The sequence below is a fragment of the Bison bison genome, unplaced genomic scaffold (genome assembly GCF_000754665.1).
Source record: "Bison bison bison isolate TAMUID 2011002044 unplaced genomic scaffold, Bison_UMD1.0 scf7180017864469, whole genome shotgun sequence".
NCBI classification, from domain to species: domain Eukaryota; kingdom Metazoa; phylum Chordata; class Mammalia; order Artiodactyla; family Bovidae; genus Bison; species Bison bison.
The window spans coordinates 3,037,652-3,054,716 of record NW_011495030.1 but is presented as its reverse complement, the minus strand read 5'-3'; the positions used below and the strand labels follow the sequence as shown (position 1 = coordinate 3,054,716).

General features: G+C 40.9%; 1 protein-coding gene across 9 annotated transcripts in view; it reads left to right on the top strand.

Annotated features, from left to right (window-relative positions):
- Positions 1-17,065, top strand: part of PIP5K1B (phosphatidylinositol-4-phosphate 5-kinase, type I, beta) — a 533,355-nt gene that overhangs the window by 365,610 nt on the left and 150,680 nt on the right. For all 9 annotated transcript variants that reach the window (XM_010860667.1, XM_010860666.1, XM_010860662.1 and 6 more), the window contains one exon: positions 12,279-12,396. In XM_010860667.1, the coding sequence (XP_010858969.1) occupies positions 12,279-12,396 (118 nt within the window). The remainder of the gene's footprint in view (positions 1-12,278; positions 12,397-17,065) is intronic.

Below are 17,065 nucleotides of genomic sequence, written 5' to 3'. Positions count from 1 at the left end.
CGCCCCCAGCCACTGAATAACACGCATGTCCCTGGGGAAGGGAGCACCCAGCTGGCTGATCCTATTGAGAAGAGTCCACTGTCACATTCAAATATATCATTCAGAGTTTGTATAGCTTTTAAATGTCAATGTGACATGAAACATTTGATTCAGACTAAAATTTAAGCGAATACTGTATTGCTTGTTTAAAGAACACACAGTATAAGGAACTCTATTCAGTTTTCTGTGGTGAACTAAATGGGACAGAAATCCAAAAGAGAAGGATTTTATATATATATGTAATTCACTTTATTCTACAGCCAACACTGACACATCAGTGTAAAGCAACTACTGTTGTTCAGTCAGTCAGTCAGTATGTCCGACTCTTTACAACCCCATGGATTGCACAATGCCAGGCTTCCCTGTCCTTCAGCATCTCCCGGAGCTTGCTTAAACTCATGTCCATTGAGTCAGTGATGCCATCCAACAATCTCGTTCTCTGTCGTCCCCTTCTCCTCGTGCCTCCAATCTTTCCCATCATCAGGGTCTTTTCCAGTGAGTCGGCTCTTCACATCAGGTGGCCTAAATATTGGAGCTTCAGCTTCAGCATCAGTCCCTCCAATGAATATTCAGGATTCATTTCCTTTAGTATTGACTGGTTTAATCTCCTTGCAGTCCATGAGACTCTCAAGAGTCTTCTCCAACACCACAATTCAAAAGCATCAATTCTTCGGCACTCAGTCTTCTTTATGGTCCAACTTGCACATTGACTATATGGACCTTTGTCAGCCAAGTAACATCTCTGCTTTTTAATATTCTGCCTAGGTTTGTCATAGCTTTTCTTCCAAAGAGCAAGCGTCTTTTAACTTCATGGCTGCAGTCACCATCTGCAGTGATTTTGGAGCCCAAGAAAATAAAGTCTCTCACTGTTTCCATTGTTTCCCCATCTGTTTGCCACGAAGTGATGGGACTGGATGCCATGATCTTTATTTGTTGAACGTTGAGTATTAAGCCAGCTTTTTCACTCTCCCATTTCACCTTCATCAAGGGGCTCTTTAGGTTCTGTTCGGTTTCTGTCATAAGGGTGGTGTCATCTGTGTATCTGAGGTTATTGATATTTCTCCCACCAATCTTGATTCCTACTTGTGCTTCATCCAGCCTGGCATTTCATATGATGTACTCTGCATATAAGTTAAATAAACAGGGTGACAATATACAGCCTTGATGTACTCCTTTCCCAATTTTGAACCAGTCCATTGTTCCAGGTCTGGTTCTAACTGTTGCTTCTTGAGCTGCATGCAGGCTTCTCAGGAGGCAGGCAAGGTGGTCTGGTATTCCCATCTCTTTAAGAATTTTCCACAGTTTGTTGTGATCCACACAGTCAAAGCCTTTAGCATAGTCAGAAGTAGATGTTTTTTCTGGAGCAACTATATTCCAATAATAATTGGAAAGATTATTACTCCAATAATAATAATTTAGAAAGAACATATATGCTCCAGATGCATTTACATGAAAACAAGAAACTCACATGGGGTCTTGCCTCAGTTTCCTCATCTGGGCTAAGTTTCTTCTTTGGTTTAGCCAAGGGATTGGTCCCAGTATTTCTCAACAAATGTGCTTTTGACTTTTTTTGGATGAGCTAATTCTTTGTGCAAGACTGAACATTTGTCATCCCCAGGCCATGCCAGTAATATCTCATTATTATAGCGATCAAAACCCTTCCCACAAAGTGATGGATAAATTCAGTTTCTTGATTCTGGTGGTGGTTTCATAGGTATACACATATGTGAGAATTGACAAACTGTACATTTTATTGTATATCAGTTACAACTCAGTAAAGGGGCCAAATAATGCTCCCTCCCTCCCCGCTTATATTTCTCTACTTGCCTAGGGTGAGAGGCCCTTGTTGCAAGCAGTTGAAACATTCTGAAGTCTCTGGTGGCTCTAAAGTCCAATGCATTTATCTGGGTCATAGAACTAATTGCTTAGGGTGCCTTGAGATGTTTTAATTTACTACTGCTCTGAGACTGCAGAATCTGTTTCCCTTAGCAACGAAGTGCACTGTGTTATTTTTTATTTCTTTATTTTAAAGTGGCTTGAAGTTATTTTTAGATATTATGTATTTGCACCACAGATTATTTCATTTTGTAGATGGAAAAGAGCTCTAGACCTGTTTAAGATTTTAAGGATGATACAAAATTCTTTTTAACTGTCTGTTTCCATTATCTTCCAAAATCACAAAATAGATGAGTAAGAGAACCATGACCATATCTTAATCTTTTGACCCCAAATTCTGTACCACCCAGAACTCAAGGTTGTAGATTTTTCATGTGTAAATGGGATTAGGAAGATAGAGAATGTTTGATCATGTTTCTGCCATGTAAACATGAACCAGAGGCGGCAACAGGAGGCAAAGTTTAAGTACCAACTATGAACTAAGCATAGTCTTATTAATAATATTTGTATGTTCTACAATATTATTGTTATTACTTTTCATCTTTACCATTAAGAAAAATCTAATTTATATATGAAGTAACTAAGGCCCTGAGGTATTAGGTGTCTTAACCCAAAGTGATAAACCAGTAAATGGAAAAGCCAGGATTTGAACTCAGCAGTGGCTGGGTCCACAGTTTTGTTTCTCCCTATACTATGGTGATGAAACACAGGAACGGTATTTCTTTTTGAATTAAAAAAAGAACAAAACTTCTAGAATTATGAAACTAAATCTACCTATCTGGCCCCTTGACAGCCAGCTTGAATCCATCCCTCTGTTCCTCTGTAGGAGATACCATCGCCTTCTCTGGGATGGAAAATATGGATTGAAAGCTGGCAATAAATATATCTTTCCATATTCAAGAATAATTATCTAATCAAAGAATTTGTTAAAAAAAAAAAAGAAAGAAAAAGAAATCACCTGTATTTTCATCTACTCACTGGAATTTAGCTTGATGTGAAGATCATTGCAGACTGCCCTTAGGTTTGATGGATTTTCTTCTTGGGGATTTATTTGAATCACCAGGTGAAGTGAAAGTCACTCAGTCATGTCCGACTCTTTGTGACTCTGTGGACTGTACTTCCCAGGCCAGAATACTGGAGTGGGTAGCCTTTCCCTTATCCAGGGGATCTTCCCAACACAGGGATTGAATCCAGGTCTCCCACATTGCAGGCAGATTCTTTACCAGCTGAGCTACCAGGGAAGCCCAAGAGTACTGGAGTGGGTAGCCTATCCCTTCTCCAGAGGATCTTCCTGACCCAGGAATCGAACTGGGGTCTCCTGCATTGCAGGCAGATTCTTTACCAACTGAGCTATGATATTATTCTCAGTGACAAGCAAACATATATGTCAAAGATGCATATAAGCATTGCCAAATATCAGTGCTACATTTAGGGTTTTGACAGACTAGTCAACCACCTGCATTTCAAGTTTCACTGACATAAACTCATCCAGGAATCCATTTGTACCATGGGTCAGCGCACTACAGCTCATGAGAAAAAGCCGGCCCCATGCTTTTTTTTTTTTTTTTAATAAAGTTTAATTGTAGCAGCCACATCTGTTCACTTACATATTGTTTAGGGTTCCTTTTCCACTACAACAGTAGAGTTGAGTAGTTGTAACAAAGACTCTACAAAGTTTGCTAATCCTTGATCTATACCTGTTTTTTTTCCATACAAGGTTTTATATAGATGTGGATAGAACAGAAAACTACCAGAATATTCTTCTCAGGATTAAATGAGAGGTGTGACTGTTGCTGGTAAAGCCAATAATACAAGGTCCCTTCAAGTCAAAGCGTTTCAAATATTTGCTCAGTATTTATGTAGTGGGGATAGATAATGTATAGGGGAAAGATAATTTCCTATCAATAAGGATTATATACCTCTTCCTTTAATTCAAAAGTGAAAAATTTGTTGCATGCACTGAATATTACATAACATTTTCACTTATTTGAAATTGTCTTGTAAACATAATTTTTCAGTGTGCTAATAACTACTTTAGAAGTTTAGCATTTAGGTGATGAACGACGATATCACACGTTCCCAGTAAATGACACCCTGGAATATGTTCTTTAGTTTTGGAATTTAAGCTGTCTTCAGCTACTCACTTTTAAAGACTGGCTGTTTGCTTGTTCGCCTCAAAAGATGGTGCAACCTTGTGTTCCAGAAGGCAGCTCAGGGGTACCCATCACAGATGTGTTCAGCAGAAGGAGGCTGGCACCTGCAGGGAGTGTGTCTTTTGTTTCATTATGTTGGTTTTGTTTTTCCTCCAGGAGAATGGAAAGACACTGCCACTGTCTGATTTGGCAAGAGAGAGAACCAATTTCTATTACCTAGGTTAAATGGTTGTATGTGAAAACTAAGCAGTCTCCACCTTGCCCGAGTGGGCAGAGGCAGTTAGTAATGCCTGACGCTGCTTCTGCATGCCCTGCCGTACACAGGTTCACTCTGAAGACTGGTGCCACCGCTTGTTTGTTCCTGGACTGTGGTGTCACTGGTCCAATTGTATTACACTTAAGTTTTCTTTGTCTCAGTATCACCATCTGTATATTAGGACAACGTCACTTATCCTGCCTCATGGGAGGTGGGATGGTTAAGTTGATGCGTCAACTTGACTGGCTAGGAGATGCCCACATAGCTGAGAAGACATTTTTTCTGGGTGTGTCTGTGAGGATATTTCTAGAAGAAATTAGCATTTGAATCAGTAGACTGAGTAAAAAAAGATCACCTCACAGTTTGGGTGGGCATCACCCTGAATAGAACAAAAAGGTGGCGAAAGGGCTGATTCACTCCCTACTTGAGATGGGACATCTCCTGCTGATGCTGAAAGCTCAGCTTCTCGGTACACTGGTGGTGAATCAAAACTTGGAGACAAGAGTTTTGGATGAAGTAGAGAAGGATAGCTTTATTGCTTTGCCAGGCAAAGGGGGACACAGTGGGCTAATGCCCTCAAACCATGTGTCCCCACTTGGGGAGGATAGGGAGAAGTTTTATAGTAGTTTGTTCAAAGAGGGTGAGATCAGTCCATGGACATTCTTCTAACAGGTTGGTGGGGAAGTAAGTGGGAGTCTGCCTTCAGGTCTAACTGGTCTGGGGTCTTCATGCTTGTGGTCAGCATACCACCATTCATCATTAACTCCTTCCACCTGGAGGGGCCTTCAGTACCTGCAGATTAGCTCGAAGATATTTTTGTGTGTATCCACTGATGGGAAAACAGGCCCTTGCTCCAAGGCTGCTCTTGACTGTTTCTCCCTGGCCTCACATCCTCTCCATTCCTTAGTTAAATACTTGAATCTGCCCATTGGAACTCAGGGAAGATCAGGGAGACTGAATGAAGGCTGTTTCCTATAATCAAAGAAATGGAGGATACAGAAAGGGCTTGTATCCAGGAGCCCCACAGGCCCTAGACATTATCACTGCCCTGGGACATCAGTGTTCCTGATTCTTGGGCCTTCAGACTGAGACTGGAACTTATACCATTGGCTTCCCTGACTCTCAGACCTTTGGTTTTGGTTTGGAATTACACTACCAGCTTTCTTGGGCCCCCAGCTTGCATATGGCAGATCGTTGGATTTCTCAGCCTCCATAACCGCATGAGCCAATTCCTTATAATAAATCTGTCACCTAGGAGTTGCTGACCCACTCGTTTTGCCAGGAGGCCACTAACAGTTACAGTTTGAAATCAAGGAAGCTCACCATATATAAAATGTTGCCTCTAAAACATCAAAGCTCTGGGCCTCAGCTCCAAAACTGAGCCTCTTAAGAGTCCTGGAGATACTAAATCAATTTCACCCCATTGCTGAGCATCAGATCTCTCCACTCAGTGCCACTGAAAATAGCGCTTGGTTATCAGGCTCTGAAACCACACATGCAAAGCAGGGTGTTCACGATACATACAAATGAGAACCCCTAAATGGCTAATCAAATTCAGCCCACCTGATCCTGCAGCATTATTAGGGATGGGGAGCATGGGGATGGGGAGATAATTGGGGTATTTGGGGAGGTTGTACCCTGAAACCTTTAACAGGATCCTAAAAAGGAAGACTAACCGAGGAAGATCAAGTTGAAATTAAGGCCAACCTAATTGCTGCTGACTGTTCCACTGCCTTGGTGTAGATCTAATCTCCTCCTCTTGTTTGTTCCTGACTAATTTAGGTCATTACTTTCCCTCCCTAGGCTCTGACTTCCTTATCTGCTAAATGGGAAATTCCAGATGCTAGCTACTGCTTCCTCAAGCTTCAGCATTGTAACCCCAAACATTTACTGCCATTGAGAAATAACATATGTTTGGACTGAGGACAAGCATTAACTTTAAATTAATTTCAGTTAAATTGAAAATTGAACCCACCTCCGAAGAGTAAATATCAAAATCCCAAAGCTGATCCATAATAAACTCTAACTGCTTCTTGATGAAATAAGGGAGAAAAGAACAAGATAAAGTACTATTTTTTATTTGAAGTTTCTTCCTCCTTTGGTGAGGTTAACAAACCCTTTCTTTAGTAACTTGGTAAAGTAGAACTGTGTGTTGGCTTACTTATTTAGGTTCTTACTTGGCAAAATAAAATTGGAGATCCTACGTGGGCCTCAAGATTTTTTAAAGATTTTTTTCTTAATATATATTAATTTTATTGAAATATAGTTGACTTACAATGTTTCAGGTGCACAGCAAGATGATTCAGTTATACATATACACATATATTATTTTTGAAATTATTTTCCATTATAGGTCATGATAAATATTGACTATAGTTCCCTGTGCTATACAGTAAACCTTTGTTGCATGTTTCATATCTGTTTTTTAAAATTAGAAACTAACATTCTGTTCATACTAAATCAGACAACTAAAAATGTATGACATTTCGGCCTCCAGATTTTTATTGTTGAAATTTTACCAGCTCACGGGATCCAAACATCTCGAATCACTGCTGAAAACATCGTAGCTGAAATTTCCAAAGCCTCAATTTTATGCTAAGACAGGAAACTGGGGTCTTTTTTAAACGGGTTGAAGAGACCTAAGTCTTAAATTGTGAAGAAGTCTTCTCTTCGGCAGACTTCAGTTTTGCTGAATCTAGATGCCTGACTGCTCCTGATGGCTGCCATCAGGCTCAGGGCTGGAAAGCCCTCAGGGGTCTTTGGTGGCGCTTTCCCACTGGCCAGTGGATAAATGCTGATTGCAGTTGTGTCTGCTGCCTTGGCTCAGCATTTCCTGCATGTGCAGAGGAGCCTCTGTGCTGGACACCAGTGGACCAGCACCCACACTGGTACCCCGTAGGTACCCTGTAGGTCCCCCGTAGGTCTGCTGGTTGATCCTTGCTGCACCTGCTGTGTGGTGTTGCTCTTGCGCCCTGTACCTCCTGACAACCTCCAGCTGGGGCCAACAGTCCAGTAATTTGCATTTCTTTCACTAGAGCTTCATTCATGTCAGGTTGCTATTTGTTATTCACTGGAGCAGCTTACTAAGCAGAAGGGTTACTGAACCTTTCTGCTGTGTGGTACCCAGTGTGCAGAGCTTTGTTTTGGGCTTATGGCTTTTACCCCCAACTTAAAAAAAAAATTTAATGTTGTAAATGGTAATACATAGAAGGGTTAATCCTCATGATGCTTTTAAAAGAAATACTGTGCATAGTGTCCCTTTCATTCCTGTCCCTTTTGTACCCAGTGTCTAGCTCTAGCTCTACTGACCCCTGTTACTAGGGACCTGTACATCCTTCAAGGGTTTTTTTTATGCAGATACATGCCAAAGATATATTTTTTTGTTTTTGTATACAAGTGTTGGCATGCCATACACAGTATTTTGCATCAACCTTCTTTCACTTAATGTGTCTCAGATCTCACCATGTCAGTGTGTTTTGGTCTCTAAGTCAACGTCCAACTCTTTGTGACCTCATGGACTGCAGCATGCCAGGCTCCCCTGTCCTTCACTCTCAGAATTTGCTCAAATTCCTGTCCATTGAGTCTGTAATGCTATCTTACCATCTCATCCTCTGTTCCCTCCTTCTCCTCCTGTCCTCAATCTTTCGCAGCATCAGGGTCTTTTCCTATGAATCTACTCTTCACATCAGATGGCCACAGTACTGGAGCTTCAGCTTCGGCATCAGTCCTTCCAATGACTATTCAGGGTTGCTTGAGTGTAGGATTGACTGATTGATTTCCTTGCTGTCTGAGGGACTCTCAAGAGTCTTCTCCAACACCACAGTTTGAAAGCATCGATTCTTTGGTGCTCAGCCACCTTTATGGTCCAACTGTCACATCCATACATGGCTACTGGAAAAACTACAGCCTTGACTTTATGGACCTTTGTCCACAAAGTGACTTCTGTGCTTTTTAATTAAGCTATCTAGGTTTGTCACAGCTTTCGTTTCAAGGAGCAAGTGTCTTTTAATTTCATGGCTGCAGTCACTGTCTGCAGTGATACTGGAGCCCAGGAAAATAAAATCTGTCACTGCTTCCATTTTTTCCCCCATCTATTTGCCATGAAGTGATGGAACCAGATGCCATGATCTTAGTTTTTTGAATGTTGAGTTTTAAGCCAGGTTTTTAACTCTCGTCTTTCACCCTCATCAAGAGGCTCTTTAGTTCCTCTTCACTTTCTGCCATTAGAGTGGTATTATCTGCATAACTGAGGTTACATAAGCTTCTTCATTCTTTTGTAATAATTGCATAATATTCCAGTGTGTGACTGAACTTTAATTGACTTCCCTTCTGAGAGACATCTAAGTTGCTTCTAATCCTTCATCCTTATAAACAGTGCCATAATGAATAACCAGATACACATATGTCATTTTATACAAACACTAGTTTAGCATATAGTAATGCATTTGCTAAATCAAGAGTTATATATACATTTGTAATTTTGACAGTTGTAAAAAATGTCCTCCAAATAAAAAGTATCAATTTACTTTCCCACTAGTAGTGTCTCAGGGTGCTAGTCTCCCTTGAGCTATGGCAAAGTTTTAAATTTTTACTCATCTGAGGGAGAAAATGATCTCTTGGTGACAGTTAATTTGCATTTATTCTATGACAAATGAGGTTGAACATCTTTTCATATATTTAGGTCATTTGTACTTCCATTTCTGTGAACTGCCCGATTATACCTTTGGCTATTTTTAAAAAATATTAATATATAACTTTTTGGACTTTTCTTTGCTGTGTCTTAGAGCTCTTTATATTGGAAGGTTAGCTTTTTGTGAAATGAGTTGCACACGTTGGGGTGGCCAAAAAGTTCATTTGCGTTTTTCAGCCCAATGCTACAGAAAAACCCGAGTGAACTTTTTAGCCAACCCAGTATTTTCTCATTTTGTCACTTTCTTTTTCTTGCTTTAAAAAAAAAAAAAAAAATAGAACATTTAGCCACCTCATTCTTCATGTGACGTGTTCAACCCTGGGTTATCTCTTGTTTCCATGCAACCTCAATCATCCAAACTCACTGAGGGCTCCACATGTGCCGGGGCATGGCCTTTCTCTCACATTTTCGCCCACTCTGCCATGTCATTTCTAGAGGCTCGGTACCAGGTCTCAGAGAGCACAACTTGTCAGTGGCAGAGATGGAACTTGAACGCAAGTCTCCCTGAACTACAGGGAGTTAGGAGCATCTCAGCTCCCACATAGGGGGTCCAGTGTGGTTTGAGAGAATGCAAAATCTTAACACTTGTCAAAGGAAAGCAGAATTCATGAACTATAATCTACTAGGAGAAAAACAAATGAAAAGTGGTCATTTATTATGATCCACTGTTAGGGAATGTTCCTCTCCATACAGGCAAGTGGAGAAGTTCAAGATTGTATAACCTCAGCAGTTAATTATTAATATCTGTTAATTATGCTGTGAAGAAATTGCCACTTCCTGTAATGCTTCTGTTAAGTATTATCCTTGTTCTCTGTTCATTGTCTCCATTATACAAATATAATTTATTGATGACCACATACAGGCAAGCCTGTATCATAGTTGATCCATACCTTTCTTTATATCTTAATGTGGCCCAAAGCTAGCTATTAATAGATTCAATTTATTTTTTTCATTTTTAGTGATGTAATGGCTTTTTATACCAGCTGTCAGGGGTCAGGGTGGATATGTAAAGAAATAAAGGTTCCCTTTCTTTAACTAGAGATGTTCTCTGTGTGTGTGTGTGTGTGTGTATGCACACATGTTGTCTGCCTGTCTCATCTCCAGGGAAACCTAACACTATCCTTTTCACACCTTTTCTGAATTAAGCACAGTAGTCAGGGAGATGTGAATCCAAGGAAAGCTGTTGTAATTAGTGGTAGATTCAGGGAAAGGTGAACAACTCAGGAAGCTCTGAGTAACCAAAAATGATAGTAATAAATACTGTATCCTCTCTGATAAAATATTGGGTCCCCAACTGCATCAGAATAAATCATTTGAAGAATAATTCCATGTAAGTGGAACGGGTGTTTTATTTTACTCTTGAATGTTGAAGGTGATCTGTAATAGAATGAATTATTTTGACTGCATGAGATAGAAAGGAGATAAGAGAGTGGGAGAAAATGAAAAATTGGCAACACTCTTGGCCCACTGAAAGTAGCTTGCTTCAGATTATCAGTACTTGCTTGCAACAGTGAGAAAAGATGTCAGAGGTCTCTATGAGCCTCTTTGCTCTTAATCTCTTATTTCTACACAGCCCATGTTTTCAAGTTATAATTATGTAAGTTCCGAAATCATTCCTTTTGGCAGTCCCATAAGACATATAACTGAGTGCATGTCTCATAAATCCCAAAATATGGGATGAGGAAATGTTTGGACACCATGCCTGGATATCATACAAGCATTATAAATATTCAACTGTGCTTGCTTAGGGCAACAATAGCCATTTCAGTGAGCGGATGATCTGGTCATATGTGAGTTCTTCTCCCGAGCAGCCTCCATTCCTGTGTCACTCCCGTCCTGTATGTGCCTTGCTGCTGCCTGAGTGCAGCCCTGGCCTTCCCAGAGAAGATTGGTTGTTATAGGATGGCCCCTAACAACACAAGCTTACTACTTCTTTTGGAAGTCACCAAAAGAAACGGTCATGTGTAACCATGTGGGGGAAAACTGGCCACATGATATATTGAACAGGTCATTTCCTAAATAGTTTTTAAGGATGATTTTGGACTATGTGATTTTTTTTTTTCCTTTTATGTTGACTTTTGAACCTAAGCTTCATCTAAGAATCAAGTTTACTGAACTAGCATTATCTTAAACTCATTTTTTTCAGTCACAAAATACTTATTGTCTGCCATGTGTCAGGTACTGATACAAACAAATCTGACAGACCTCAGCTACCTTAAATTGCAGCAGACTCTAAGTACTTGCTGTGTGCTGAAAGCCTTTCTATGTGCACAGTGTGTCTGTGTAATATCCAGGAAAGACCGGCCTCAGTGTCCCACCGAGAATGTGGTGAAAAAGGATTCTGAACCTCTAAATAAAAAATTTTTTACAATAAAAAATTAGGTAATGTCATGTGAAATGTCTTACTGTATGTAGTCAAAGAATAAAATGGATGGTAAGCATCATAAACATAAAAATTCAGAGTAGTGGTTGTCTCTAAGGAGAAGGAGGAGTATATAATCCATAAAAAGTACTAAAGGCAATTGAACGACATGAATAATGTTTTATTTCTTAAGCAGCAGTTTAGGTGCATGAGTATTTGCTGATCTCCTTATACCTTATACCTGTCATAAATTTTGTACAAAAATTTTCGAAGATGATGAACCCAGAAGAGGAAAAAAATCATGATATGTATGGGAATGGAAAATAGGTTTCAAAATCCCTAAATATTAAGGTCTTTTCCCTGTAACTGTGGATATAAGAAAGAGTTTAGAACCCATCTATTTCCACTGTGTTGGTTCTTTCTGTTGGTGAGACATTTGCTAAGTTATTTTACTTATTCCTACTTTAAAATGTTTATGCAATATTCAAAATTCATGGCCAAAAAAATGCATTTTTGAAATTGCTCAAAACACTGGATCTTATACCTAAAGCATTACAGCAGTGGTTTCATTGGAGAGAATGGAGTGCTTTTCCCAGAAAGGAGGCACAGGGGGATGAAGAATTTTCAGGCTGAAGACACATTGTGACTGGCAGGGGATGCGAGCTTGGAGTGGCCCTTGCTGCATTAGCAGCTGTTTTTCCCTGATGGCCATTGGCCTTTGTGACACTAGCTTAGAGGGACTCAGTATCAAGGGATGTTTTACTAGAGGGGAAATTGGTACAGGACTAAGAGAGCTAGAATTTGAAGTCAAAATTGTCTTTGCTGATGTTCTTTATCTCTCTCTCTCTCTCTTTTTTTTTCTTTTTAACATTTTAACTGCAGTGAAGGGAGCAATCTGACCCCAGCACATCACTATCCAGACTTCAGATTTAAGACATATGCTCCACTAGCATTCCGATATTTCAGAGAACTTTTTGGTATCAAGCCTGATGATTACTTGGTAAGAACTTATCATTTTCCTTCCTTCTCCAGAAATGTGTGACGTCAACATTTGTCTCATAGCAATAGCAACAAGTGTCTCATAGCAACAGCAACAAATAGCCTGGGTCTCTTACTTTACAAAACTCTGGAGCATAGCAAAAGGATCAAGTTTTATAACGATTATAAATTTAGCTTCAGGAAATGTGGTTTGACTCTAAGTTTTACCTGATAGCTATAGAATCTACTATGGTAATTGATATTTAAATAAGTGGAATTCAGTTGCTACTTTAGATAATTCTTCTAAGAGATATAATTAGCTATAAATACTCCTGTGAGTTTTGTTGATTGGGTTCTCTTTGAAAGTCTTCCTGTTTTAATTGCCTTATTTGTACCATTCGTCTCAAACCTGCCATGGCCCATGGCCATGTTCACCTTGACCTACAATTTGAATATGATTTTAGAGAAGCTGGATAGTTTTGTCCTAAACAGCTTTTCATGTGGCCTCTATCTGAAGGTATTTTTTATTTGGTATGAGGGCATGTATTACCCTTAAGTCTGTCTTTTCTCCCTGTCTGCCTTTTGGCACGCAGCCAGTACAAACACAGCAGGCTTTTTGTGAGAAAGTCTGATGTGACCTCAGAGTTTTACCTTATTCCTGTTCAAGAAGCCAGGAAGTTTCTTTCTGTTTCAAGAGAAAAATGGTTTATCTTATAATTTGATCACTGTTAACACCCTGGGGCTCTTGAAAATTGGTTGTCAAGAAGCTTTAGGAAGGATACCATCAAATATTTATTGTTCATTCCATTCTGAATGATCTTAGTAAGACTTGAGCCAGATCTGAGAATAATCCTTTGCAGAAGAAGTACAGCAACATGTGTTACTTAATAACAGAGAATATTTAAACTCTGTTTTATACTTTGAATATACTACAAATGATTAAATTCAAAGCTGATTCTGTTCCGAGCTGATAAAACCCATGAATGACCCTCTCCCTTAGTTGAGCCCTAAGGAAAACTTCTGCCTGATGAATGAAAGAGTATACTGGTTGCTCAAGGAAGTAATATTAAGTCTTCATAGAGCATGAGAACTGTGTGTACTGTGAGCGTCCTGCTGCCTTAAATGTGCACTCATACTACTCACATTTGGGTTTCCCTGGTAGCTCAGTGGGTAGAGAATCCGCTTGCAATGAAGGAGACCCTGGTTCAGTTCCTGGGTCAGGAAGATCTGCTGGAGAAGAGATAGGCTACCCACTCCAGTTTTCTCGGGCTTCCCTGGTGGCTCAGTTGGTAAAGAATCCACCTGCCGTGTGGGAGACCTGGCCTCTCTCTCTAGATTGGGAAGATCCCTGGAGAAGGGAACGGCTACCCACTCCAGTATTCTGGCCTGGACAATTCCCTGGGCTGTATAGTCCATGGGGTCGCAAAGAGTCAGACATAACTGAGTGACTTTCACATACAACTCAACATCAAAAATAAACAACCTGATTTAAAAATGAGCAGAGGCTGTGAATAGACATTTCCCCAAAAAAGGCATACAGATGGCCAACAGGTACATGAAAAGATGCTTAGTATCACTAATCAACAGAGAGATGCAAATCAAAACCACACAAGCTGCCACTTCACATCTGTGAGATGGCTGTGCCGCTCTCTGCCTCCCCACACCCCACACCTCTACTCTCCACACCCCACTGGTGGAGAGATTAGGTGCTTCTACAGCAATGTCAACCCTGCCCTCTTAACCACGCAAGTACATGAACACAGGCATTAGCAGGATGTGGGGCAGGATTTACATTAGGGAAGATCCTTTAGTTTCTGGCCATTTGGTAGTTACTGAGGGTCACTGTTATTCAGGAAACATGTTTGGAGAACCCAATGAGGTCTTGATACTGTGTTATTGAAAACAAGATTGGTGATAGCTCATCTTCTGCCATATGTTACAAGTTAATGGATTCTCTCTTTCTGACTTACCTTGAGCTTCTGCCAACCAAGGTGATGCCCCAGACTTGCATTTCATAACACAGATTCAATCAGTGTGATGAGATGGCTGTCTACCTGACAGGTCTCCATTTAGTGGGCCAGTGGCCATCAACCTGCAGGCTAGGAAGCCCATTCTTTAGTCAGTCTACCTCACAGGATTTCTTTCCTTGGGAAGGCCTTTTTCTAAGCAACAAGTCACATAGCTTATACAGTTTCCTAATGAGCTTTTAAGCTGGAAAAATTACCTTCATAATGGGGTCAGAATGTTTACAAAGGAGCAGGAGGCTATGTGATGGCTTCTCAAAGCAGAAGTCCTCCTTCATGTACCTGGCAGAAGGTCGTTAATTGATTATTTGGTACTTTGAACAGCAACTGTAACTAAAACGCTTCGCTAATAATTATGGAGAGATTCAAAAAAATTACAAGTCATGACACTCAAAGAACTTAGAATCCAATTGGGATGATGATTGATGTGGGAAAACCACCCATTCTACCAGGCAGTAATTAAGAAGAGGAAGAGAAACAATAAATGCTCGAAGATTTCAAAGGAGGGAGAAGTCGCTCTCTCTTGGATCAATGATTAGGAAGGCTTCTTATGGGTATGGCGTGGTTTAACCGTGACCTAAAAATTACAGTGAAATTTGAGTAGGTGGGGAAAAAAGGAAAGATGTTGGAATGGCATGTAAGGATGAGGAGCAGTGTTAGGACCATGAGACCAGAGATGCAAGTGCATTAGATAGGACTTTGAATGGCCCAGTATAGCAGGAAGGGAAGGTTTTGATCAAGAATATTAGAAAGATCAGTTCAGTTCAGTTGCTTATTCGTGTCCAGCTCTTTGCGACCCTATGGACTGCAGCATGCCAGGCCTCCCTGTCCATCACCAACTCCCAGAGTTTACTCAAACTCATGTCTATTGAATCGGAGATGCCATCCAAGCATCTCATCCTCTGTCGTCCCCTTCTCCTCCTGCCTTCGATCTTTCCCAGCATCAGGGTCTTTTCAAATGAGTCAGTTCTTCGCATCAGGTGGCCAAAGTACTGGAGTTTCAAAGTATTGGAGTTTCAGCTTCAGTTTCAGCCCTTAGAAAGACAGAGCCAAATAATTCAAATAACTAGTTATGTTTTTTTAATTCTAGGAAATTAGTGAAATGTAAAGACTGACTAGATGTTTGATTATGTGGAAGATATTTTTTGTAAAGGGATGGAAAGGTATTTTGGTTCTCTTTTATAAGAGGAATCCTCATCCTTTAGAGACAAATAGTGGCTTACCTGGCAAAGAATTCACCTGCAATGCAGGAGACCCCAGCTCTATTCCTGGGTTGGGAAGATCCGCTGGAGAAGGGATGGGCTACCCACTCCAATATTCTTGGACTCCCCTGGTGGCTCAGCTGGTAATGAATCTGCCTGCAATGCGGGAGACCTGGGTTCAATCCCTGGGCTGGGAAAATCCCCTGGAGAAGGGAAGGGCTACCCACTCCAGTATTCTGGTCTAGAAAATTCCATGGACTGTATAGTCCATGGGGTCGCAAAGAGTTGGACACAACTAAGCGACACTCAGTAAAATACCAGAGAAATGATTTAATGTCTGTGATTTGCTTTAAAGAATCTGAGGAAAGCAGGCAGGGGAAGGACTGAGGATGTAAAGAGACAAGATAGGCTATGAGTTGATAGCTGTTGAAACCGAAAGATAGACACATGAATGTTAATTGCACAGTTCTCTACTTTTATGCATATTTGAAATTTTTCGTAATAAAAAGCTGGTGGAGGGGGTGCAGAGATAAGACCAGGCAGCTTAAGTGTACTTTTGTTTGATTGCATTTTCCACCTCCCTTGTTAATTGTACACACAGTTCCATAACCGGACCCATCTCTGGGAGCTGCAGAAGACAGAACAAGGGCCACGAGCCTCTAACTACATGGCTCCCTGGTCCCCGTAGCCAGGGCCTCCCTCAGCCCAGGCTCGAGGCAGCTCCCCTTATTGTTCTTGGAGCTTCTGGAGGCTCACCTCCAAAGCACTGTATCTGAGGACACTACCCAGTGATCTGGAGTGTGATAGATGAGGAAGGGGTCTTTTGCCTGAGGCATTGTGCTTCAGAGAGTCAGGCAGAACCTCAGAGACTTTTTAGCCCAACTGTTCATTGTAGATGAGGAATCTGACACCGGTGAAGGGAGGTGCCCAAGGTTACCCATGCTGAGGGGTGGAGGCACAGCCCAAGCCAGAACCATAGTCTCACATGCTTCCAACCACTGAGTCTTAGATGTCGTTAGATGGCAGGAATTCCCTGGATTCCACACTTTCACTCCCGAGGGCCCCAGTTCAATCCTTGGTTGGGGAACTGAGATTCCACAAACTGCAAGGCACGGCCCCCGCAAAAAAACCCAAAAGGTATGGTCTCAAGGTGGTCACTCCCTAGCCATCAAACTGTGAACTGTGGTTATCCATTCTGAAAAATGAGACAAAGAGGTCAAATACACCTAACAAAGCACATTTTGGAATGGTTAAGCCCAAAAAACAGAAGAATGAAATAAGATGGTGTCCCCTGAAATACCATGTGAAGGAAAAAAAAGGATAAGGCGTACATCACAAATACATCCTGGTATCCATCAAACTAGGGCTATCTAAACCCAAATTTGTGAAGATATACGGACCTAAATGGGAGGGGAAAGGCGAAGATGTAGGGGGTGGTCACTATAGATAGATTTGATATCAGGTC